The following is a 26867-nucleotide window of genomic DNA, read 5'->3' on the forward strand; positions in this document are numbered from 1 at the left end:
ATGCAGGACACACTGATTTTGGAGAGATCTCTAAGAATTTTGAATTCTTTTTCATAGTGTAAGAGCACTCTAGATTTATGATAGTATAATACTCAGCCAGTGAAACAGCTGTCAAGTTGCAATACTTTAGGAACTGATTTCTAAAAGGCATTCCTTTTATTGCCACTACAATGGACTCCAACAGGACTTGTACTATAAGAAGAGTTATCATATTTGTAACAGTCAGGAATAAATTGAACAGCCTCATTTGCTCATGTATGGAAAAAATACAGTAGGATAATGAGTGGCAAACAAAGTAGGTAGTCTCAGAACATCTAAGTCTGTTCCCTTCTCCTACTGTGGTTACTATTAATTACTTTATATTGCCATTATCTCAGCAATCTTATCCTACCGAACTGCCACAGCACACCACTTTTTCAGCATTGCAGAAGAGTTATTTTTAGAGGATATACATGGACAGTGAACATACTGCTCCTTATAGATTTGAGTTACATTGTTAGTACAACTGTTCATATCAAAATGAAACCAGAATTTATGAATGAGTATAACTGTGGTTATCCATAACAAGCAGATTGTGTTGCTACATTACAGCCCAACAAAATTAAAGAAAATTAACCAGCATCCTGTTTGCATGGAGCATTAACAGCATTTCAGCATTCACTTACTTTATGGCAATTTACCATCTGCTCTGACCAGGTGGCATTTGTATAAACCAGATAATGCTGTTGTCAGCACCTGTGCTACACTCCCCGGACTTTGCTCCACACAATCATTTCTAACACTCACTGACTTAAGAACACTCTTCTGGACACTAAAATAATTGCTGAAAAATTACAGTTCTCAATAAAGTAACTGAGACTCTTACCTTCAGGAGGTATTTAGGAGACTGCATGCAAAATATAAAGGAAATGAAGCACTAAGTAATAATAGATAAAAAAATGGATTTTATGTTGGGGAAGAAATCCAAAGAAATCTAGTGAGGTCAAGATTCAGAACATAGATGGCACAAATGAAGACAGAGCTCAATAACGATGACCATAAAAATTTCAATCTGTTTTTGTAATCTGTGATGTTCTGGCCCAGAGTGGCATGCATGCACTGGTATACATTAAAAAGAGAATAAAAAAGAGAGATGCAGTTTGTTAACAGAACACTCTGTAATATATTCCAGGAAAAATGCCCTATCTGCACAGGTAACATCAAACATCTTATGAGTTTATGAGACAAAGTAAGTATCAATGAACTAATCAAACCAGCAGGCATGCCCATGGGGAAGGATATGGGAATGTTTCAAGATTATCTTGGAAAGACATCTAGTTTCTGAGGACTGTTATCTAAATCTCTAGTAGATGTCAGGTAGAAGACACAAGCCATAACAGTGAGCACTGACAGTAAGTTCAGAATAACTGGTAATATTTAATGTTAAAAGACACACAATTTAATTTTAAATAAGATTAAATAAAGAACAAGAACAAATAGCTTGAGGACTGATCTGAGCCCAAATGTCAATGAAAATGAGGTTTTAAATAGGACTCTTTGTCTAGAAAAGCAGAGACTCAGTGATGTTTTTGCAGATTGACCACTCACAGCCTCCTATATCCATATCTCATATATCTACTGATCAATAAAGGGCAGTATCATCTCCTCTTCATAGCTGCTTTTTTTCACCAAAACTGTAGAATCTGGCTATCTTGGGACTGCCACTCTATCAAATATGGCTTACAACTGCTGGGCTCCAAAGAGTTTTGTTTAGGTTTGAGGTTTTTTTGGGGCGGCAAAGGCAATCAATGCACAGAAAGACAGATGGTCAAAAACACTCACAGAGGAGATGTAAAACGATTTTTCTCAGAAAATTAGGTTGAAAGCAGTATTGTTAGATTTCTCTTCCTATGAATGAAGTTGTAAATTCAGATCTCTGCAATGTAAGAACTAGAATAAATTTCCAAATATTTTTGACAAGGAACGTTTGAAGTTTTCATCAGAAAAATTCTGATAGACCCTGAAGCTGAGGGGATTTTCTTGTAAGACTTTTTAAGAAGTTTTGTCTCTAACTAATGTTCAACACTGCTTGTCTGTGAAGCCACACAATTTTATGGTAGGGCAACAACCTCATGTACAATAGACAATAGGCCTTCTCACAACTGGCTTGCAGAAAGTGACAGAGCATAAAAAGAATGTCATGATCTAAGAATAAGAATGTCATGGTACCTCACATTTTAAATCGCTATCTTCTCTTTTTAAACAAAAATGAAGATATTTCAACTATTAAGTCACATTTTTACATGACAGCCATAGTGACCTACAATATGAATTCACATAATTACAACTGTAATGGAAAACAGCCTGACCTACAAAAGTCAAACTGTTTCATCACTAAAAAGATTCCTTCTAATAGTTTTGAAACAATATTCAAAGAATGATTTATGACATTATGTCACCTTATGAAGTCACTCCAAATTATGACTTTCTGCATATTGACTACACCTGCTGCTGGTATGGTATGAAATACTATAACACCAAAAAATATGTTAAGCAAAAAACCCTCTTAAATTAAATAATGATAAAAAACTTCCAAACAAAATTATTACATTTGGATTTTTTAAAACAAATTTTAAAATAATAATTTAAAATATGTTTCCTGAAATTGTTTTAATTAGGTGCTTTACAAATTTCTAAGAAATAGTTTATTTTATCTAAAAAGTATTGAAACTAACATTTTCTGAATAGTGTTGCACTTCTTCATGTCTTCTTTTAGCTCCTTTTAAAAAGTTTGAAGGATGAGTAAAGCTCACTTAAACAGTATTTATTAACTGACTGTGTTTAGTAAAGGTCTAGGAGTGAACTGCTCTCTTACAATCCTGCTGTATCACTAAAATGCCTGCTTAGAAAGCTTGTGCTGAATATATTTGGATGTAGAAGACAATGTGTATGTGACACAAGAAAACTGGAAAGGCCACGCTTCAGCACTGAAAGTATTTACACCAGACAGGAAATAATAGTCTGAAATCCACATCTGTATTTGCAGGTACAGTGAAGGATATACACATCTGGATAACATAAATCACCACACTGATGTTTGAACCTGAGCTCCAAATACCAGAAGATAACATGAAGAAATAGAAAACTCAAAACATAAAATTTTGTAGACTTTTGAGCAGTTGCTGTTACCACTCTTATTTTAAAAATTTATTACTGTTTGCTTTGAAAAAAATCTAAACCCCCAAACCTTAACTAAGCTAACTCTAACAAGTACCACTTAGGAAGCAGGGAGGGAGTGTACATACCATCAGCTTCAAGGGACAACAGTTTCCCCACAAATTAGGTGTACTCAGTTGTAACCCTACTAATTGCCATAAAATTATCCTATCTTTTTTCAGTTATGCCATGCACTTTCATGGCAAAATTCAGCAGCATTTAAATTCTACAGCTCTTTTTACAGAATAGTGCTTTTGCTGAGTAATGTTTTTCCAGTTATCTACCAGTCACAAACACCTCCTGGTTTTTCACTTTCAAGTTGAATTAAAAAAAAAAAAAATTAAAAAAATTATTTTGCCTTTCATACTGTTAAATACACTATTCAAATTTTACCTAGTAAGACCTCTTTCTAGATCAAAATTGTCACAGGCAAACCTTGACTCCTTTGGAATAAAAGGACTGATATTGATATCAGATTGTAACAGATTCCACTCCAAAGGTTTAAAGATTAGTAAATTGATTCTTCACTGAATTCTACAATAGGGTCATCACTAAAACTGGGAACCATGCTCCAAGACAAGGTGCATGTTACTGGTGGTAAAGGCAGACTCTCACGTGGTAAGAACCTCACTGTATACCCACATCAGCTAGGTATTGTGTACACAGTCTCACTGTAGTATTTTATAAACAACTGCGTGTTCTGGAAGGGAACACTACTGACCTTGATACGCCCAGCACTGAGCTGCGGAGGCAGAGACCGAGATGCTGCTGTCACTCTGGCTCTTGCTTGTGCCAAATTACCTGTTCAAAAAAAAAGAAATTCATACTGCAAAAACTACTCAAGAAGCTTAGAAGAGAAAAATTTTTACTGTGTAAAATCAGTTTGTACAATAGTAGTAAAAATAGCCGACACCACACACTTCTTCCACACCCCTCTCATTACCAATTGTGCCTGAAGAGCATTCAGCACAGGCATGACAGAGTGCAGTGTTGATTTAGAGGGGAGGAAAAAGTCAGTGATAAGGTGGTATGTCACTGACCTTAGCTACTGAGCTGATGAAAACAATAACAGCACAAAGGCACACAGCTCAATCACTAGTAATCAATTTCTCTGAGACTCATTGAGAGATTTCAAAGAGCAAAAAGACGACAGAATCAATCTTGTTTCTATGAAATCACAGGGATCCTCAAGTGTTAAGACAGTATCTTAAACTCACAAACTAACAAGAGAGATGAGAAAATTATAAGACAGCACCATTTTTTGACCTTTTGACATATAATTCTCAATCTTATTGTGACTCCGGGTTTTTAAAGACTGACTCAATTTCCCTGGCAAAAATATATTGTGGTGTCAAGCGAAAGACTAGTGCCTTCTTTAAAATGTAAGGTATGACGTGTCCTAAACTTTTTCTTCTGTACTTGTAGAAAGCCAAAGTCATCACAAAATAGCTTTTCAAAATAAAGCCTAGGAGAAGAGAGAGGAAGTGATATCGGACTTGCATATGCAAGACACTCTGTATATTTCAAAGTTTTAGCAAGTCTAGCACAAGATGTCCAAATGTTTTCTCTGGCTATATCTTCAGAGGCTAAACTGTGATTAATAGCATTGAAAGAACCCTTTGAAGCAGGATTGGTGACATCAAAGCCCTAATCCATGGGTGGCAGGATTTTTATAATGAGTGGGAAGCATTTTAACACATTTCAAAGGATTTACAGCATGAATAAACAATAGGCCTCTGCAGATGTACCACACACCTTTCAGAACCAGAACACATAAATAAGTGTCTATTTTAATTTAAATGTAAATAAAGTGTTAACACTTCTTTCAGATGCTAAATGACTTGTTTGCATCAACTCCAGTGTTTAGCTGTTAGCTTTACAGAAAGGCAGTAACTCTAAACAGTCTTCAGAGTTTTGCTAAACTCTGCATTACATAACTAGTAAGGAGGCACGATGGGAAAAACAAAAACCAAGAACACCAAATCGCCGGTAAAGAAACCCAAACGCTGGTAATAATTCCCTAAGAGAGCAGAGCAAATCCAGTGACCACTGTAACATTGAACGGAACTTTTGCTCTTACTTTCCTCTGAACAAGAAAAATACCAAACCCCCGAAAATAATCTGGAGGCCAGCACTCACAGCACTTTTCATTCCACCATTCTGAATTCATTTAATGAAGTATTTATCTTTTAAGCTGCTGGCACTGGTATTGACACAACACTGCAAAACTGGCATGTCATTTCCTGATCTAACATCGTCTGTTACCTGACAGAGTAAATCATGCTCCAGAACACAAGGTATGGCCACTATTTTGGAAACTGCTTTAGGCTGTTATACTGTGTATGCTAATGAGAACCACAACTGTTGGGGAAATCTGGAATACTGATGCACATGCATGGTACATACTGTAAATACATGTATCTCTCCAAAGTTAAAATGAGGACTTTAATGAACAAGTAGATGGTGAAATAATTTTTCTCCCAGTTGCAATTTTGTTATTTTTCTATGTTAGAAATTACTCTTTTGGGCCTTTTTTGCCTAAAATAGCTTGGAAAGGTTGTTTTTGGCTAAGTTTCAGATTAGCAAGTCTAAAACTTAAAAACCTTGCACTGAAAAGCTGATAACACATGATAAAAGAGGAGAGTTGGAAGAAGAAAGGATTTTGAATCAGACTGTTTGAAATTACTAAAATTTCATTGCATTTTGTAAAAATTTTAAAAACTCTAATACTGAAATAAAATTTAGAATGGTTCTATAACTGCTCAAGGTTCACCATGCTCACTGCTGGCATTAGGTTTCTAGGGTTCATAATTAATATCCCTGAGGTCTCCCTTAGTTTCTCATGCAAAACTAAAACTAAATGTTTCTGATCTGGTAAGCCAAGCAAATAAATAAAGCTTTTAATTAATCACAAATCTTTAATGACTTCACAAACAAGCAAAAACCAAAACCAAAACCCCAAAACCAACAAAACAAAAAACCACCAAACAAACAAACAACCCCAAAGCATTCAGTGCCCACTTAAAAAAAGAAATGCTTTACCTATCGTGCCTTTGTTCAGTAGTTACTTCCTTCTAGGAATGGACTCTTACCAGTGCTTATTTCATGTGTAAAGTGAATTCCTATGTAATAACTTGTAGCATTACATTAAATCCATGGAAAAAATATTACTAGGATTTTCCTTCTTAGCTGAAACACAAAATGATACTTCAATAAAAATTTCTGAATTACTTACCCCATCTAGCTCATGCTCAGGAAAAGTAACTACCAATCTTTAACATGTCTAAGCCATTAAAACTAACAAACAGAATTAATGTGGTTTGAAAATTAGTCTACATAATAAGAAATGTGTCACCCAGGGTTAGCATGGTGTTCACAGTCAGTAAAATTTGGCACCTATCCCTGCATTTGATTTTCATTTACAAGGTAATTTATACCTTAACACAACAAAAATAATTAAATGTTAAACCATTTTGTCAAAAGCATCAATATTTAAAGAACAAATGTTTATAGGTAATTATATGGGTAGCTTGAACTGTCATGGGTTCCTTGAAAGGTTAAATTGGTTAAAGGGTGAAAGATTGCACTGTGCTTTTCAGAAATCCAGCTTCACACCAATTATATAGTCAAAACTTTACACGAAATACAAATTACACCCCTTCTGACCAAATGCTACCTACATTAAATCCAAGTCCATAAAACAGACCAACTAACTCATATAAAACCCTCTCAAAATTGTCTTATGTTCTGGGGATTTCATTTATTTCGGTTTTAGGTGGGGTTTTTTGGGGTTTTTTTGTTTGTTTTTTTGGTTTTTTTCGAGGGAGGAGAAAGAAAGTTAATGTTTAAAGTTAGGATTCATCTTTCAAACATGTACATGTTTAATTTTACCCACATGCACTTCAGTTCAATGGGACTGCTCATCTGAACAATTAAGGCTCCTACCTATGCACATGGATCAGAGACTAAGGTCTCTGGGATTCATTGTGACAATGAAGGAGTCAGTCAGACCCAATGTTTCTCTTTTTTGCCTCTGTTCAATAAAGTTAAGAATTAAGTTAAAACATTCTCTTCAATGCTTTGAGAAGTTTCCAAAATTTGTGAAATGGTCTTAGAGTTTTCAAGGGAAAAAGAAGTAGCAGCACAAAATCTATGGACTCTCTGCTAAGCTTAGTGTCAATGCTCAGCAAACCTCCCTTTGTCTTGAAGCTGTTTACAAGATCTCACATCTCTGCAAAAATGTTCTTCACTGATGCCTCATTTCAGCTAGGTGAGGAAGACCATATTATCAAAGAACTGCATCTCTTCTATTATGCAAAGCCAAGCAGAAGTTTTGAAAGTCTTTACATCACACACAAAGAAATGTGTTTGGTTTTTCTTTTTGGACTTTGGAAGTGGTCTCCAGATCTCCAAAAGGACTAGTCAGCATTGCTGGCTTCTCATTTGCATTCCTGGTAGTTACTCACTGTGTGATCTGGATGAATTAATGATTGGTCCGGCTGTTGACTTTTTGCACTAATTAGGAAAAGTACACACTCTGGCTGGATGTTCTGATGTTACCTATGGTTTGTGCTTCATTTATTCTTAGGTGATGGGTTCTGTAAGCAGTACCAGGCAAATATTAGCAATATCAGCACTGTATTTACAATCTCATTTTGGTTATGCCTGCAATAGATCACTCATCCCAAAGTAAGAGCATGCCAGGTAAGAAGTATGTTAAGCTTTGACACAACATTCAGTTTGTGAAGTGCAAATGACTTACAGAGAAAAAGTCTAATGACAATGTCACCTTACTGTACATGTTGCACGAGGGATATTGCTATTGTATAGAGGGAAGTACAAGCTCTTTCCTTATCCTCATATAGTTTATTAATTTCTTTCATGCTCCTAATTTCTTTCATGCTTCTAGTTCAGATAAAGAGGGGTTACTTCAAACACCATTTAGATCCAGTATAATATGGTCAGAAATGCTACAATGCATTCATATTTCATTGAGGTTACTTCTAATCACAGCTAAGCCCTCAAACTCCAGAAGAGCTACAGGGCCAGACAATGTCTTTGACATACTCAGAATTTTCTCTGTCTTTCCTTTCAGTACATTTTATCTGGCCAAAGGAAGTCGACTGCTTATCTCCATAATGCATTTTCATCTTCTGCTACTGTAAGACTAAGCTTTTAGCTCAAGTACAAATGAATACATGCACTTTTTTTATTGGATACTAATTTGAATCTGTCTATCAAAACTCTGCTCTTTTGAGTCATTGAGAGTCATTGAAGTAATTTAAGCTAATCTTGTGCAATAAAAAAGCAAAGAATCCAATTTTCTCATATACTTTACATTTTACACAAGAATGTATTTACAAAAATACTGTCTGTAGAGGACAACTATCAATACAGATAGACTTCAACTACTGCTTCTTCTGAAAAGACAATTACTTTACTTTATAAAATAAAGTCAAGAAATATTATTTCCAAAATCAGATACATATAACCAAACAGAATCTAATCAGCATAAAAGCTTAGTAATAGTGAAGCCCACCTGGGAATAATCTAATTATGAATATTTGCTTCAGGAGAAAAAATATGCATGTTTTTGGCCCAGATTATTTGAAATGAAAAATCCATGCCATAGTGAACTGAGGAATTCTGATACTGTTTCTCAATTAGATTAAGGATTTCTTTAGTCTTTTTTGCATGAAGTAGACACCAATCATATTTACAAATAACTAAAAACTTACATTGCTAGACTGGGATTGGAGAACTTGAGTATAAGTTCAGTGCTGTTATGCTTTCTATTGCACACACTGCAGGCACTTCAGTGGTCACTTCCCACATTAGGAAGGCACACACTGGTAAATACACAGAACCATGTCTACAGCAACAAATAAAACCTTGCTTGTAAGCATCAACACTGCCATGTTAAAGTATTGTTTCAACACAGTAGGTTAGGAGGCTTCTTGTAGAATGGAAGGGAACAGAGACACTGACAGCAGTTTGACAAAAGGTCAAATTGCCCACTGTATTCTGCACACATCTACATACATAGTATCTATACATACTATAGATCTGTGAATGCATGATGGCAGTAAGAAAGGTCTTAACTTTTATCCTTACCTACTAAAGAAGAACAATTTATGGTACTAATTAAACTAGTTAATGGTACTGCCCAAGGTATTTTTCTAACAAAACCTTGAGTATTAACTGCTGTTTTAAGCAACATGCCCAATTTTCTAGCTAAATTGAACCAATGTGTATTCATCAACTTGACTGGGAGTATGTACACTGAAACATGGACCTTTCCTGAATTCTCATGGGCACAGTATGTGGTCAGAAACAAGAAACCTTATGTGATTCTCAAAGTCCTGGGACATGACCAAACTTACAGACAGTAGGCAAAACATGTATGGTACAGCCTGACAACACAATAAAAAGGCTCCTAGCCACAGGCCAAGGAATGATCATGTGGTTCTGGAAAACAGAGTGGCAGAGCAGGGACTAGACTGCTATCTGGCCACTGCCAGGAGGGCATAGGTTGGGCACCTCTGTCCAAACACAGGACTAAGGATAGGAGTGGCACACTAAGTACAGTCAGTGCTAACTATCGGAACCTGCACCTAGACAAAAATAAAACACACTTTAAAAGTTTGGAAAAGGGAAAATTCTTGTATAAACAATACTGCAATTTTCTACTGCTTCATGTTCACCATTTTCTTTCTTTCTTTAGTCAGATCTGTAGCTGACTAGCTGGAGACCTGACCAACTGGCTGGCTGAAGAGAGGCTGGTCACAGTCTGATCCAGTAAGGCTTCCAGCTCCTGCATTACAGAACAAATTGGTTCAGCTTTTTATGATTTGTATGTTGTCAGAAGACATGGGCCATTTCTTCCAGAAATTGTCCTTAGCAATTTCCTTACACGTCTCTTGTAGTGCACAGTTTGATGCTATTGTATGCAATCAGCCCAGTACAACAAACCTTGAATTCTCTGGGGAACAGCAGACAGGACAGAACACTGCTGCTGCCAGGACAGTACCCCTCCATCAAAGCGAGATTTTGTGCTGCCCCAGCAGATTGGCCTGCCACCACATCTGTAACTGAGATTAGAAAAAAAACTACGGAGGTGAATTTTCTGTGAAACTTTATTGTTGAGGAATTCTTCACTGATTTTATTGGTCAAAATAACCTTGTTCTACTTACATCTACTCAGGCTGGACAAGTTTATTTCTTCTTCCAGAGGCATGTTGAAGAATAGTTCTAAAACCTACACAGGTTGGAAATATAGTTATCCCACAGTCTGATTCAGATCTAGTCTCCCTCATTGTTTTATGTAGCTGATATATTTCCTCTTGCATGTTATGTAAGCAATCCCCCCCACCCCCAAATTGTATTTGCTTTATCCAGAAAGGTGAAAGTATGATTATAAAGAACACGGTAGTTATTGTTCTATCTATAAAGCTTTATAGTGCTCAGTTTAACTCGAGGCCAAAGTAAGTTTCTAGAACAGCAGTAAATAAACAGGAAATCCAGATGAAGTCAGAAACTGTGATTTCTAGCCCTTTGCTTGTATATCCAGAGATGTTAATTCACCATAAAATGTTTAAAAAATTTACAGTATATATTCCATCACTCTGGACCTGCTGCTGAAGCTGCTCCATACAGACACACTCTGGTCAAAATCCTACCAAGCCAGTGAAGATTCCTAATGAATTCAGTGACAAAAATTCAGGTGTAAATATGCAACTGAAAGCACACAGAAAAATTATGGAACATTTTCTTTGATCTCACTATGACTATCACTATCCCCAGTCATCAAGATCCTAAGGCTAGACAAGCTAAAAAAATGGTGTCAAAACCAGGTTTTGAAACACCGTGGCAAGAACTGTATTTTTAAAGGGTTAATTTAAGATTAAACAAGATTACAGAACTTATATAAAAGTCCCAGACCTTCCCATTTCTGAAATGCAGGCATTATTGATGTTGACAAGTAATTTAATCAAGTCTCAAAGGCTTCTCAACTGAACCATTGCTCCGCTGGATCTCAGCACTTCTGTGTATTATCACAATTGATACAAAATCAGTTACTTCTGCAGTAAGGCAAAACATTAATTATATTTGTATCTCTGCTCTTAATGAAATAATTACTCATTCATACAAATATCCACAAACACATTTGCTTTGTCACACACCGTGACCCGCTATCCAGGCAGCTCAATTAACCACTCCTGCATCAAGACAAGTCAGGTTAGAGTAAGGAAGACAAAGTCAAATAATAATAGATAATGCTGGTTCAGTAAAGCACTGGCCTTTACAGCTTGCTGTAAGATGAAGGAATAAAGAAAAATGATAAAAGTACAAAATCATAGTAAGACTGCATGAAATACTCTGAAATGAATATACAAGCTCTAGCACAGACTCAGAGATTTATTTTCCACCCACTACATTCATCCTTTAGATATATTAATCCCTTAATGCAATTATTTTGAAGGAGTGGGAAATATAAGCACATTCTTTGTTAAGGACACACCAAAAAACATCATGGATATTCATATGAGTAAGATTATCTGAATATTCAAGAAAGTTATCTGCTCTGAAAATTCACTAGGAAATTTTAAAATAATGCTCTTCTAGGATTTGATCTTCAGAGCTACTGAATGCTTCCAATGACATACTGAGCATCTCTGACATTGTTTGGCCTTACAGCACACAGTGCCTATTAAAACTGCCAAGTAAACTACCCATTAAAACAATGGTATAATTCCTTGAATATTTCTCTATTTAAATTCTGTATATGGTGTACAGTGAAACCCCACAGTCTACTCGTTAATATTAAAAACAGTAACATCTTTTATGTGATGTATCTTTTGTTTCCTCAATATCAATAGATTTTGAATTTAATTAGTGTACAATGCAGTGTTAAGATTAATTACTATTCACTACTGAGAAATCATGTTTATTACAGGATTGAGAAGTTAGGCCAGAAACATGAAAATTGGGAAAGGTATCTCTTCTGAGAAAAAGGTAAAGAAAAACTATTCTCAAGATTTGTTCTAGAGAGATTGATCTATTATAAATCAAATCAGTAAATTAAGATCTATTCTTAAACTTGTCTACTTCTGCTTTTATTAGAGTTCAATTTGCAAGCACTTGGAGACAAAAAAAAAAAATCTATGCCCCCTTGCTCATTTTCAGTACAATATAATCTGTGAAGTCTCAGATTAAAAACCAGCATAATTCTGTTTGGGTAACACCCTTTAACAAACATAGCTGTGGTAAATCTAACTTGACAATTCTCAGCTGTTGTGCTTACTGCCATGTGCAATTCCAGAGATTCACTGACACTATTTATAGGGAGTAATTCTCAACAGTAAATAATTGTTATGCTTTATATAAAGCTTTGGCAGGACTGAGACCTTAACTTTGATCTGATAGATGGCTCTGTTTCTAGATGAGTTCCATTTTTAGGGCTATTTCAGAGCATTTTTTGGATCCTATTGCTAGTAAGTTTTATGAGTATCTGTACTACATTTGTACTATGATGCAAAACCTTAGGGCATGAAGAAAAACACTGAGCTGTAAAATGCTCAAGTGCAGAACTCTAAAAAGTAATTCATCACTCTACCTCTCAAAATCAGTTAAGCTACAATTAATTGAGTTTACTGATGTCCCACATTTGCAACCCAGTAAAGTTCATGACTGTTACACTGCACAGCTGTGCTTTAAAGCTTCTCTTTGCATACAACTCACTGGCAGCAGAGCAAAAACTATTTTTGTGTTTTTAACATACAGACCAGTTAGAAGTATAAAAGCCTCCATGTCCTGAGTGAAATACACAACTTCCATTAACTTTACCAAAATTCTTACAAAATATAAATTCTGATTAATTTTTGAGTACTGTAATTACAGTGACTTTGTTTCCAATTAATTTGACTTAAGAGTGCCTGATCTCTTAAAGGTGAAAATACTAACTCAAAAGTATTATTATAAGAAAATTTTATTGTGGAATAAATTAGTAAAATTAAAATGTATTTGAGCCTTTGGGAAATAAGAGGAAAAAATACACTAAACCCAAATGGAAGCATTCTGTATTTTAGTGAATAACACACACTAAACCAAGAGACCTACCACTATATATTGCCAGAGCAAGGGCCTGTGCTCAATAGGAGTGCACAGTGACGAACATGACAGCTCAAACCTACCAGGTTCTACTGAAAACAGTGGCAAAGCACCTATGATTTTGACTTGCCAGGATTACAGTGAATGTATGCCCAGTAGTACCTGTTCATGAGACTGAAATGCAAGAAAATCTTTCCTTTGGTTTCTGACTTGTCATGAGGAATCATCATGTGCTATCACAGTTACACACAAGTTACACACAAGTTAAAGATAGTACTCTTGTCACCAAGAAGTGGTGAAAAGCAGTTCTCTAAAGTGGTTTAACAAAAGACCATAGTTCTTTTGTTCTTTAGTGTGTATAAAGCTAACCTGAAACATTTTTTTCACATTTTCTCTTAGCACATGGTCCGTTAGTTGTTTGGTTTGGTAAGCAAACATTCACTATTTATAATTACTTTACATCTAAGGTTTGTAAGTAAGATTAGAGACTCAAAGGCAGAAAGAACACAGACTAAAAATCAATATTGAGGAGGAGAAATGACCTTTAGACAGGTGAATTATAAATAACTTGTGTCTGGAAAAAATTCTACTTTGGACAAAAAAATTACCTTGTTAAAACATGACTAACCAAACCCTTCATCCCAGTTGTAAAAACTCTCATCCCAATTCTCTTTGACAGAGAATGAATGTATATTATATTTATGATTAAATATATAGGCACCACATACAAGGAGTGTTTTTAAGCAATGATATACCGTTATATATTATATAACGGATACTCCATTACCTTAATGTGTGAGCAATACCCAATGCCACTAAAATCATTAGATATGATGTTGCTGTAGTATTTCTTCTGTTGCTTGTATTTCTTCTGTGTAGCCAAGCTAAACCCCTACTGAGCCTCAGAGCAAGGACAAGGATGTTTTGCAGTGTCTCTACTCTTCTGGTGGGAAGGATTTCCCTTTCTCCCCCCTGCAGACGATAACTTCCTCGAAGTCCTAAAGGTCTGTGAGTTATGGCAAGGACAAAAGTCTGCAGAGATTCTGTTTCAGGAGTAGAAGATCTTGTTGTGATGCAGCTTTTCCAAAAAGATAAAGTCTCAAAAACCCCCAGGGTGCTTTGCCCAAGCAATCCAACAGTACCACCCTTTATAGGTTATGCTGCAAAAATTACTGAATATCACGACAGTGAGCAAAATGGTCTGACTCCTCAACGGTGAAGGTACCAAGGCTGTTTTTAATTTTTCCAACAAAAATCCTCTATTTTTACAAGAGGACTCTATTTTCTACTTCATGTAATTCCTTTTCTCTCTGATGCTTTACCAACAACAGTGATAAACCAAACCCAGAGATAATCAGGAATATATTCTATCTAAATGGGAACATGCATATTCATCTATAGTAGTGGCAGCACAAGAAGATCTGTCTATAGAAAAAAGTGACAGATATGGAAGCAAATGGGAGAACTGTTAGGTTAAATCAGAATACATTCATTCAATCTTGAAGTTAAAGGTCCCTAGAAAGTGCATATTTCAGAACACACTGAACATGACTAAATTTCCACTGGAAGATGGAAAACCAAGCTGTATATGCTACAAAATTAGTTCCAGAATGTTTAAGTTCCAATGTCTCATATGAGTAGTTGCATACTTTATTAACAATAAATTGCTATTACAAATGTATATTTAATGTCCTGCTGTTAATTTCGGGCCCTTTAAACTGCAAAGACTGCTACTGTGAAATAGAAGCATTTGTTGAGAAGGGATAAGTGTACTTGATAAATTACAAGGATTAACATGATCTTAAATTAGTAAAAGAATTTAGCTTTTTAGTATTTATTTTCTGGATACTGCTCAGTTTTTGACAGGGGAAGATATGACAGTTATATAAATATACTTCAAACAGAGGATCATCTCAGAGTGGGAAAGGCATCTTTTTGTTCTTTTTGGTATTTAAAGAAGTACATTTTCCGTCCTTGTCAGCCCCACGATTTCAGTCTCGCACTCCCTCACGCCTCTGGCTTAGCACCACCCAGTGGCTGCAACACGTACGGGAGCCCGCGCTTGGCAAAACCCAGCCACACTGCACGTTCCAGAGATGGCTGCCAGCAGATGCGAGAGTGTGCTGGCACTCATCTTCAAACAAAACACCACACATACTGCCAGAAAGGCCATTTCAAGTCAGGGTTACCTAGAAAGATGGAATATGGCTTCCCATGTAAATTACTAACTTTTACATTAGTCAGTAATTGACCAAAAGCTGTACCAAGGTTATGAATCTTAATCTGTATTTTTTCTGGTTTTCTTTAGGAATGAAGCACATGTTGAGTGGAGGGAAGAGGGCTAAGAGACACAGACAGAGTACAATGGGATACATGCACACTCACTATTCTTTTGTTTACAAAAGCATCTTTGTAGAAAGTTAAAAGAATAGCATTATCTTTCTTCACAGAGCAGATGATGTAGCATTGCCAGCAATGCCTTCTGTTCTCAGCCAAACCTTTCATTTATCTTGCAAGCTGCCAAAACTAAACCTGGCAACAATCTGATTTTAGAACAGAGGCCCTAACACAGGATGTGAATGTCAATTATATCAGACAGCTGGAAAAAAGTAGTAAAATCACAAAGGCTTTTAAAAAATAAAAATTATATAACAGCTTGAAGCTATTCCTATAACACCATGCATAGAAGCACATGCACAATAATTTTTTTTTTATCAGGATGTCCTGTACCAACTTGAGAAATACAGAAAACACTTAACTTGCTGTGTGCTCTTCATAGAAAGGTAAATGGACAGAGAAAGCATTCCATTAATGTAAATATGAAACAAGGAAGGAATGTAAGAATAGGTAAAATACACCAGCATGGTAACTTTACATTAACTGCAATGAGAAGTATCTCTTACTGAACCTTCAACGCATCTCAGGCAAAATACTCAAGTTGAGTGCTGCTGCTACTGAAAATAACTCTATAATGCCAGAAAAAGATGAATTTGCATGAAGGCATCAGCATTCTGATTTAAAAATAGCAATAAAATAAAAATTATACTTGCAATAATTAGGACTGATAACTGAGACAAAGCACCTAATTGGTTTCATTCTGACAACAGCTCCAAGGTGTAAAACAGCTTGTAAAGAGGGGTGAGGAGGCACATTTGACCATGTGTGAGCTTGCTTTCTTGCTCTGCTTGATCAGAATCTCTTTTATCAATTTAACACAGACTCAAATGTAGAGTAGTAATAGATAAAAAGATCCTTTGTTCTCCACTTGGGCACAAACCAATCCTCCATCATAAACTCTATTCCTTACCATCTAAACTCATTACAGCTGAAGGAGAAGCGGATACCTCACTGGATCCTCACCTCTCAAGGACCTCTGAATGTGTAATTTGAGGTGAGGTAGTTGAAAGCCTTCCAATTACAGAAACAATCACCCTGTAACAGGAACCTATCCTCTGTAGTATATAAACAGATAAAATATATCAATTTTAAATGTGCAAAAAAAGCTCAATATATTTTTTTCTCCAGATGTTTTTTTCTAAAATCAAGAAATGTCAAGAGAGGTTATATGCATCACCAGATGCTACAACTGGGTTACTGACAGTCAAGAAATTCAAGGCAGAGAGCTGTGCACAGGCACAGGATTGCATCTACAACCAATGTACAATAAGCCTACCCAGCACTATCTAATGCATCTACCAAGTATTTCTATCTAAACATTCAACCTCATCTCCATATGTTAGCTCACAGTAATTTTGCAATCTAGTACCATCCACTGTATTTAGATTTAGTATTACATACTTTTCTCACCCATCATGAAAAAGATGCTTTAAAAGTATTGAGAGAAGTATTCATTTGCTGGCTTGTTTGCATGGATGCTGCAGAACTATCATTTGCATATGGTACTGGCATTCTGGCATCTATCCATTGAGTAATCAAACTTCATCTTGCTGTTTTATTTAGCTACAGATCTGGCACTTTCATGTAAGTCAAAGTCAACAAGCTTTAAATCAACAGAATTACTTCTAGCCTATTAGTATATGGCTTTCATAATTTGTAAGAAACAATGTATTACATCCGTGCTTCTAAATAGATGGGTATTACCTCCAAAACACCTTGATCTATATCACATGATTTATGAACTGTAAGACATGAGAATCTACCAGCTGAGTACTGATCTTAGTAAAGGACTAAGAACTAGAAACTCCCATATTTTTATCCTGCTCTGAGAATGAGCTCTTGCCCTACGCATCTAATAACATCCCTTTCTCTGGAGTCAGGGAAGAATCTTGCTGCATGAGATTCATGAAAGGAAATTAAATCTTGAAATCAGAGAACAAACACTCTGGAAAGAAGACATGATAAAATAATTGAAAAAAATTTGTCCAGAATCAAGAAAGAGTTTGAGAGGAACAGGTAGCTGAAGAAGTTACAATGTCAGCAAAGCTGTGCAGAACATACCTGTTTTTGTCAATGGGCTAGAGAACAGCTGCTGGAGAAGTTTGTTCTCTGAAGTTCGCAACACCACCACTATGTCAGCAGGAAGAGTGTCTCTGTTCTTCTCAAGGAATGCAGAGGCATCATATAATACCTGGTGGGGGAAAACAGAATTAGAAATTTTGATGAAAAGGGTTACCTAAAACTTACTATGTTCTTTAAAACGTGAACGGTCAGGATGACCAAATGGACCAGCTAGATTGGTCTGACAAGCAAATGAATTACCTGCAAAGGTCTTAAAAGTGAACTAGAGCAGTGTGTTCAGAATGCAAATTGGCTATACAGAGTATCTATATTCATAGAATGCCATTGCACATCAAATTGGGTTAAATGGCTTAAATCCTGTTGTGCTATGCTTGGCCATGTCAAACGATTCTATGCATGATGCAATACAACAGAGATCCTTCATTAAAGCTTCATTGATCATTTACTTGTGATGTGAGAAATGATTCTCAGGTGGTCAATTTATATTGCTTGTCTGCATCAAACCTGGGACCTATAAGTAGACCTGCTGGAGGAATAAGTAATAATAGTAATAATAACATTGGACACAATGTAGGTATGTTAAATCAGCTTCTCATGGCACAAAAAACCATATTAGGACAACCAAACATTCCTCTATTTCAATTATTTTAACCATTTTGATTAGAAATTAATGCCTGGATATTTGTATTAATATAAGAATCAGTTAACTTTTCATTTTGTTTAATTGCAATGAGCTGTTTTAGTGTCACTTGCAATATTCCTCTCTAGCCCAATTTCCCTGAAGTCCATTAATTTACACAGAAATTTAATGTTCTCCAGCAATAGAAAACTGCCCAGTATTGTTTTTATTATTTTATTGTATTTTATTATTTGGCCATGTGGGTACAAAGAATTAACTAAAACAGTGTGAATTTTAATAGTTATTCTTAACAAGACAAGAAGTCTGACCAAAGTTACTGGAATACATCTTAAAATTTTGGAATCTTATAATGATCCAGAGATGAGACTTAATTGATAACTATATAAAACAGGGATATTTTTATTTTGTCTATGAACAAATATTTGGGCCTGAAACTGCAAGCAAAGCTCATGTTATGGTGAAAACTGGGATGTTACTCTCCATATAAAATAATGGGTGAATGTCAACCTCTGAGAACAAAAGATACAAAGTACACCTCTACTAGCAAGTCCCAGTCTTTCCAATGCCCTCTACAGGACTTTAAGTTCTGTTACAGATACTGGTTTACACTGCTTTTCATGCATGTACTTTGCATGACACACTCACACAGAACTACTGTGGCATTCACATGCTGTTAGCAAGCACATAACCTGCCCTGCCTCCATGGAGTCCCTCCTTTGAAATGACTTCAGTACTGGCACTTCTGAGGCCAGGTTTCCTGCAGAAAAAGGATGCCTACTGTCTACAGAATCTGTGTAAGAGCCCTAAGGACAGGCTCCAAAATCAACTGCTACATATAAAAGTTTCATGGTAGAGTGTGTGTTTGCATAAACTTTATCATTTTTTCTATTAAAATGAGGGAAAAGAACCATAAAGCAGAAATTTCAGATAAAAACAAGAGATGACCATAACACTATTATCTGAACTAAATAAAAATCACATGACCTTACCTTTCCAGCATAGTGCTGAATTCCAAATGACAGTTCCACTCCTTTTGGTCTCCAGAAGTATTTGCATCGTAAGTTATCTTCAAACTTATCTAGACATTGAGAAAAGATGCTGATTTAAGTGACAGAGTGATTAACTACAATCTTCATCCTAATTAGCTTGCTAAATTGCTGCTCAAGAAGTCAGAACTGCTATAAACACATATTATCAGATTGCTCAGAAATACCAAGCTGTCATATCTGAATAGAACAGTTCATTTTCAACTAGCCCAGTAAGACTGTCTTTAAAAATAATTGTTTGTGGATGCCTTTGTACGTGGAAAAATAATAAGCAGGAAGACCCAATGAGAAGATATGATGATTTCTCTTAGTTTGCAATGAATTTACTTATGTATATACAGGGTTTGGGGTGAGTTTATCTCTTATATATATGTACACTCAAAACTGTGCATATATCACAGTCACTAAAATGCCTACTATTTGTATTTTCTCTTTCTTCCTTTCTGCATCCATTTAGCTTTGTACATCAGGTTTTAAGGATATGTTCATGTGCTCAGTCTGGAATTGTCCCTCATGTACCTTTGGACTTCCACAGAAAAAAAGAAGCTTCTCTATAAAACCCCTTCTAAGGAGACTTTCTTTTTCCTGTGATTACCCCTAAAGAGCTGATGGAAGAAGGAACACAAGTTTCTAAGAAAAATGTCTTTTATGTCCTGTGATATTTTGTAGGCTCTTTAATGTTTTGTAATTAAATTAGTGCTGTCTGTCCAACACTGAGGGCCCAGGTAGCAATTCCTGCCTGCTGAGCCAAGGAAACATTCCTGGAAAGAAGCAGGATCCAAAGGAATCATTTTAGTAAGAATTAGTATTTATAATGTGCAGCTTGCTTTTATACTAATTTACCTGAACAAGCAACTTGAGATCTGAGGCCAGAATCAATTGATAAAATTCTCTGTCATTCTGTGTACATCAGAAAATATTATTAAAATATTTTTTCTTATGTTAGAATCCATTAACATTTTTGTTAGGTTTTTCTTTCCCTTACCACTTAATTGAGCTTGTATTTAAGGCAAAAATAACTAAGTTTGGAATTTCTAGAGGCTGGGACGGAGTTGTGGAATTCACGATTGTCCGGCACACCTCGACAGGGCAAAATATCCCACTTTGCTGCCTGCTTGAGGGATCCTGCTGTGCTATGTACAGATCAGCAGTAAGGCCCAGCAGCGCTGCACAAGGGAAAGCACCTCTGGAAGTAGTTCAGTATTCGGTATGAACTAATTTACACAAGCCAAAAGGGAGGCAGACAACTTTCGCACCCAAAGGAGGAGGGCTGGAGGTCCACCCTGGAGTGTGCCCGCCTCTGGGGCTCCAGCAGCCCAATTCCCCATCCGGCCCAATTCCCCATCCGGCCGCCGCCATTACCCCGTGAGGGAGACGCGGCCGAGCTCGCGCCACAGCGCCCCCTGCCGGCGCAGGGCAATCACCGCAGCCGGGCCGGAGCCAGCAGCGCCCCTGGCGGCCGCGAGCGGAACTGCAGCGAAGGGAAGCGCCCACAGCCCAAGGGAGGCGGCCCCGGGGCTCCGGTTCCGTTCGCTGCTGCTGCTGCTGCTGCCAAAGGGGCTGGCTGTTTGTCTTGTTACACATATCTACTTGTGTATACATATTAATAAAGAACTGCTATTCTTTTTCCCATAGCTTTGCCTGAAAGCTCATTAATTTCAAAGTTATTACTATAACTCAGAGAGAAAGAGGTCATATTTTCCATTCCAAAGGAGGTTCCTGCCTACCTTGGCAGACACCGGTGTTTCAAACCAAGACAAGAAGCAGAATAAAACCATAGTACTCATTCTGTCTGTGACCTGAATTCCAGTTTCAGCTCAGCCTAGCAGTAGTGAAAAATCTTGTACACGTGTTGTGCAATTTAACTGGAAACTGTTGTTTTTCTCTAACTGTTTGGGTCTCTGCAGCACATTCCATTGAAGGAAATGGAACTCTGCATCATATCGCAGGGAAAAATGCAGCTCTAGTAAATAAACACAACACAACAGCTTTAAACATGGCATGTGCTGTGTATTTAAAGTTAGCACCAAAATTTGTCAAAATATACGTAAAATATGTATGAAGACAAGGAAATACTCAGCCAAATGCCACACCAGAAATAACACTTCCTATGTATTATGAGATAATCCGGAGTGAAGCAGTATTTTCTAATTGGATAAACATGGGCCTAGGAGCCTAGGAAGTCTAAATTTTATTTTCAACTAATGCTACATACATGTACAAGACACAGGATATTTCCTTGTAACACTGAAAAAACAATAAGCCCTTGCCACCTGATACTTAAGACAACTTTTGCAATTTAAAAAGGATAGAAAACATGTAAGCAGAGAAAAATGATGAAGCACAGTGAAAAATATACTTAGAACATCAAATGAAATGACACAGCCTCAGGACAGCTAGGGTAGGAAAACTTGAATAAAGATGACATTGCATTTATATATGCATTTGTCATTTCCCAGACCTTTCCCAGAGTTTTACTTGCACATACCAACTAAAGTTAGGTCTGTTGCCTGAGGAAATCGACTTTCTTCATCTAGTAGAGACAGGAGACCCATGGGCTTCTGAAGGAACATATCTAGAAGTGGACGGTTGTCCTCATACTCCACTGTAGTGGCATCAATTCCCTCACTCTGATATTCCATCTACAAAAGTCACCAGCACAGTTTTAACACTCAAACAGTAAAAGCAACATCATCATTAGGGCATTTATGATGCACAGCAATGCTCTATAGGCCTCACCGACATTATTTACACAGCTTCAACAGAACGATGTCACTATCTCACATTTAAATCACATACTCATTTTATAAAGTAATCCTTAATAGGATTATGGTGTAGGATACTGAATTCAGCTAGACCTCAACAGAGTGGAATTTACCTGCTCTAGTGCAAAAATATGCTGATTGAAGTAAAACTGGATCTGTTCATTAGCGATATTTATGCACAGCTGTTCAAATGAATTTCTTGCAAAGTTCTCAAATCCAAATATGTCTAGTATCCCAACATTCATCCCACTTTCAGCATTGCTGCATGTGAAGATACAAACAAAATTCATTATGGGCAAAATTAAAATAAAATAAAATTTGCTAACTAACATTGTATAACTGATTTACTCTGCTGCAAAAATCAAGGAGGAAAAGCGTGTCTGAACCTAAGACAACTTGTGCATTTGTACAGCATTGCTAAGACTTCTGTTTTCCACTTGCTTCTTGCAAATTTCCATGAAGAAGGCAGAAAAATCATAGGTACCAAGTAACAGACACTTAGCAGCCATATTGAAACAAGGGGTTTCAGTAGGCAGATCCCAAATAAAATAAACTGTCTGCTCCTCCAGGCAGAGAAAAGGTGTCAAGGTTTAATGGTACGTTTTTGCTACACTCATTCAGAAGGCAATTACCAAATCTGCTACTGCTACAAGCTGAACTGTCCATGTGCTAACTCAAGTACATTCAGTCACTACCACAACTGCATGAAACGGATGAGAATATGTCTGTATGACATAGTGAAGAAGCAAGTAGAGATCTCAGATCAGAGGAATTTTCACATTTGCTGAGAGGTTCCTTGTTTCTAAAATCTCAACAGCTTCTTCAAAAGATCAAACCAGCCAGATCAGCGCCTGACAATGAAATCATAAGGATGTGCAATATAATGTTTCTGTAATTGTAAAAAAATTTTAAAATAATCACATCTCAATTAGCAGCACAACAATAAACTGAAATCTGCATTTATTACTTGCTTACAAAAGCAGGGGGACTGTAAGGATTGTGTACTGAACTTTTTTAGTGTACTTCAATTATTTATCAGCCTTTTGTATGATTTTCATGTTCACTACATAGGAAGCATCTTTTAAAAAAGTGGACAGCACTTCAACTTCCATTGACTTCAGCAGCTAAACTCTATTCAGCTCTTTGAAAATGATGGGCTTAATGTCCTGGAAACAGGATTCAGTATCACAGCATGAAAGCCATTTTGAAGCCTTAGCCAAAATAAACACAGCACTTTTTCTGCAAAATCAAAAATATACAAATGGATGAAGCCAGCCAACTCGTGCCCAGTAAGCACACGTTTCAGTGATGTGTAACTTGCCATATATTTTTATCTGGCTGAAGCAGCGTGTTAATGCGGTTTACGATCCAGCTGAAGAGCCGCCCATAAAGCGCTTTGGCCATGGCATCCCGCACGTCCGCGGCCTTGTCCACCGTGTTCGTCCGGATTATGGTCTCGCCCCGCGTCACAACGCAGTGGGACGTTAGGGCTTCCTGAAGTTCTTCTGACCCAATGCTTAGCAGTGCAGCAGCTGAAAGACAGTGGAAAAAGACACACAATTGTGGTTATGCAGTGGAAATCCCCAGCATTGACCAACTGCTACCATGAGCCAGAGATTATCACAAATAGAGTCAAATTGCATATACAGAACTGACAACGTTGAAAGGTATATACCATTATCTAAGGCTTCTGGGTTAGGAACCTCACTTTTATCTGTTTGGTGTTGTGAAGAAATAGCAGCAAACTCAATATTTCCAGTATTTAAGATTCCAGTCAGTATTCTGTACACTGAATACACTTCCTGTAAAAGATGACAAGAAGACCTTTAAAGGAATTCAGTAAGACACACACATCATATTTAGGCTATGAAGGGAAAACATAATGGATATTGGAATGGATATTAAAGCTTGTAGCCTTCTCTGAGACCAAGTTCTACAAGTTCAAGTAAGCTTCTATTTACACAAGAAATAGCACAACAGAACTGCCTGAGTACTAACTGGGACCTCAGGCTGGTCTTGCCTTCTGAGTGGGAAGTTACGCTTCCACAGTTCACTTCTGTCATTACAGAGATTTTGTGGCTCACAAAATTTTGAACATCCACAAAACCAAAGGGCAGCACCGGAGGTGGTTTTCCTAAATAAGTTCAACGATGGTTTAGCAACTGAATCTCTTACCTCATCAGTAAATCCTATAATTCTAAAACAATGCTGAATTGCTTCAAATTGTCTTCCATAGGAATCTTTAGTAACAATATCATGCATTACTCTTCCAGTTTCATTATCAATATATCTAAACAGAGTGGGAGAAAGAAGGCATCACACTACCACATATGCCAATACAAGCTCCAGTGACTTAAATGCAAATACCTCAGTAACTGGAAACAACATTTATCTCAATAACTTTCAATTACATAGTGTGATGCTAATTCATAAGAAGCTTTTGTTTCTGTTGCATTAACATCTGCATTATTCTCTGTTAATGTCTAATTATGTTACCAACATTTCACACACATTCCCTCACTCAGTACTGATCAGATGCACTCAAAGTACAAACAACAATTAAAAACCTCCAAAGCATATTCCGAGTTCTTCCTGAACCTGAATGTAAGGTAAGAAATCATAAGGAGGGTTGTCTGCATTTGAAAGTATGACAAAATATCTACATAATGAGCTTGGTTCTTCCTCCTTCTGTTTTAATAGTTCAACTTCTCAAACAAATGCAAATAATGTAATGCCTTAGTGTCCATCTTCCTCCCACCTTGAGAGGATTAAAAAAGATCCTTAAGGAATGGAGAAGGATTAAGAGAGATTTGAAGGCATCCTACTGAAAGCAAGTGCTGATCAATAGCTAATTACAATGAGCAGTTAAAACAAGTGAGCAATAATTACCTAGGGGGCTTTTTATCAGGAAGTCTATATTCAGAAAGTTTCTTCTGATGATAAAGGCCAGCATAAATATAATAAAATATATGGAAATTTTTTTCTCCCCTGAAAAAAAAGAAGTATCCTTTTAAAGCACCTGTGTTTATTCTTCTGGCATCTTGTACAACAAATGTAAAAGTAGTTCTTATAATGAGCTCACTGAAGCCTCCCACTTGTTTTAATAGCATAGGATTAGCAGCTGTGAAACAGAAAACCCAGTGAACACAACATTACCCCAAAGAATTAAGTGGCTCTGCCTTCAACTCTAAAAGAACAGGACTATTCTTGCTGTCATAGCACTGGTACTAAGGATTTTTATTTTAGCAGAAGACAGAAAAGTATCTAAACCACAGAATTTTTGATAATTAAATCAATTCAAACACTACAGAAATGCTATAGCACAGGCAATTAGTATACCTACACAGCCTGTTTTATGACCCTTGACTTTTCAAGTAGATATTCAGAAATCTTTGCCCCCATTACAGCTCCTGTAGGTGTAAACATCATTTCCAGATATTTTCCAAAGCGACTTGAGTTGTCATTGATGGCAGTGCAGGCATTCCCAAATGCTTCAACCAGAGGATTCACCTGGAGAATTTTCTCACGCAAAGCACGGTTATTGGCCTTGACAGAAAGGATGCAAATCAGAAGCATAATTAAGAGAATATAATGCTTACCCCCGATCCAATTCTTGCTCCAGAAGCAAAGAATCCTTTTCTCATGCTTGTATGGAATTAGGTACTGTGCTAACCTTTCTGTTTATACAACAGGAGGTCTAACAAACTGATAAAATCTCCCACAGGTAGCAAAATATAGATTATTCTTTCTCTGCAATTGTTCCACCTTTGACTTGTTTTATAATTAGTAAGAGTACCAAAAGCACATTGGACTAAAGATGCCTACTAAGGGTTAAGCTGACATGAGTAATTTTCCAATTATTTGGTGTTAATAGCATTACTCATAACATTTAAATGTGTAAGAGCTTCTAAGATTAGAGCCACAATAATATTTTTCATTCTTTAATGTATAAATAATGTTATATGTGATAAACACTGTACATAGCTACAGGTACTGAACACTCAAAATTTGGAACCTTCGCTTTAAAAAGGAATTGACTGGCTTGGTATGAGTCACACTCACATCTTAATTCAATACTCTCACATGCATGATTACTATGTCCCTAAACCAAGTGTGACAATTCACATGAACAGCTGTAAGTATTAAAGATTAAATAAAGTGAACATTGGGGTAGAGTTGGGAAGATTTCTTCATAATTTTACATAATTGGCTAGGAAATACCTTTCCCAAGAAGGTCAAATGTTGGACGATCAGATGGGCACTTTCTGTCTTTCCAGCACCACTTTCCCCACTGATGATAATGCACTGAACACACAAAACAAAATATTTAAGTGCATAGTTCACCATATGGTTGTTTTCTGCTATTACTACACTCTTACCTGTTATTTCATGTTTAGTACCAAAGCTATGGAATACTTTAAGGGTCTACTCCTTTCTGAAAGGAGACATCAGCAAAGGCTCAGTGTAGTAATTTATTCCCTGGATTATTAAAATGCATCTTGCAATGCCTGATCCCAAGGTGCACGTGTGAAACAATGACTGAATTCTGAAGGGCTAGAACACAAACAAGTGACCATGTCTGAGCTCACTGCATTGACTTCATGCGAACTAACATGAATCACAGGGTACAGC

At 36.7% G+C, this 26867-nt stretch overlaps 1 protein-coding gene across 1 annotated transcript in view; it reads right to left on the reverse strand.

The window, feature by feature from the left end:
- MYO3B (myosin IIIB) overlaps window positions 1-26867 on the reverse strand; it is a 193368-nt gene that overhangs the window by 69482 nt on the left and 97019 nt on the right. Inside the window, exons 15-26 of the mRNA XM_059475789.1 lie at window positions 26457-26540; window positions 25579-25781; window positions 25125-25223; window positions 24411-24525; window positions 23911-24037; window positions 23557-23767; window positions 22349-22496; window positions 21959-22112; window positions 19414-19502; window positions 17764-17893; window positions 3917-3996; window positions 866-886 (exon numbers count right to left, since the gene is read on the reverse strand). Of these exons, the coding sequence (XP_059331772.1) occupies window positions 866-886; window positions 3917-3996; window positions 17764-17893; window positions 19414-19502; window positions 21959-22112; window positions 22349-22496; window positions 23557-23767; window positions 23911-24037; window positions 24411-24525; window positions 25125-25223; window positions 25579-25781; window positions 26457-26540 (1461 nt within the window). The remainder of the gene's footprint in view (window positions 1-865; window positions 887-3916; window positions 3997-17763; window positions 17894-19413; window positions 19503-21958; window positions 22113-22348; window positions 22497-23556; window positions 23768-23910; window positions 24038-24410; window positions 24526-25124; window positions 25224-25578; window positions 25782-26456; window positions 26541-26867) is intronic.

Source organism: Ammospiza nelsoni, chromosome 7, assembly GCF_027579445.1.
Source record: "Ammospiza nelsoni isolate bAmmNel1 chromosome 7, bAmmNel1.pri, whole genome shotgun sequence".
Classification (NCBI taxonomy): Eukaryota; Metazoa; Chordata; class Aves; order Passeriformes; family Passerellidae; genus Ammospiza; species Ammospiza nelsoni.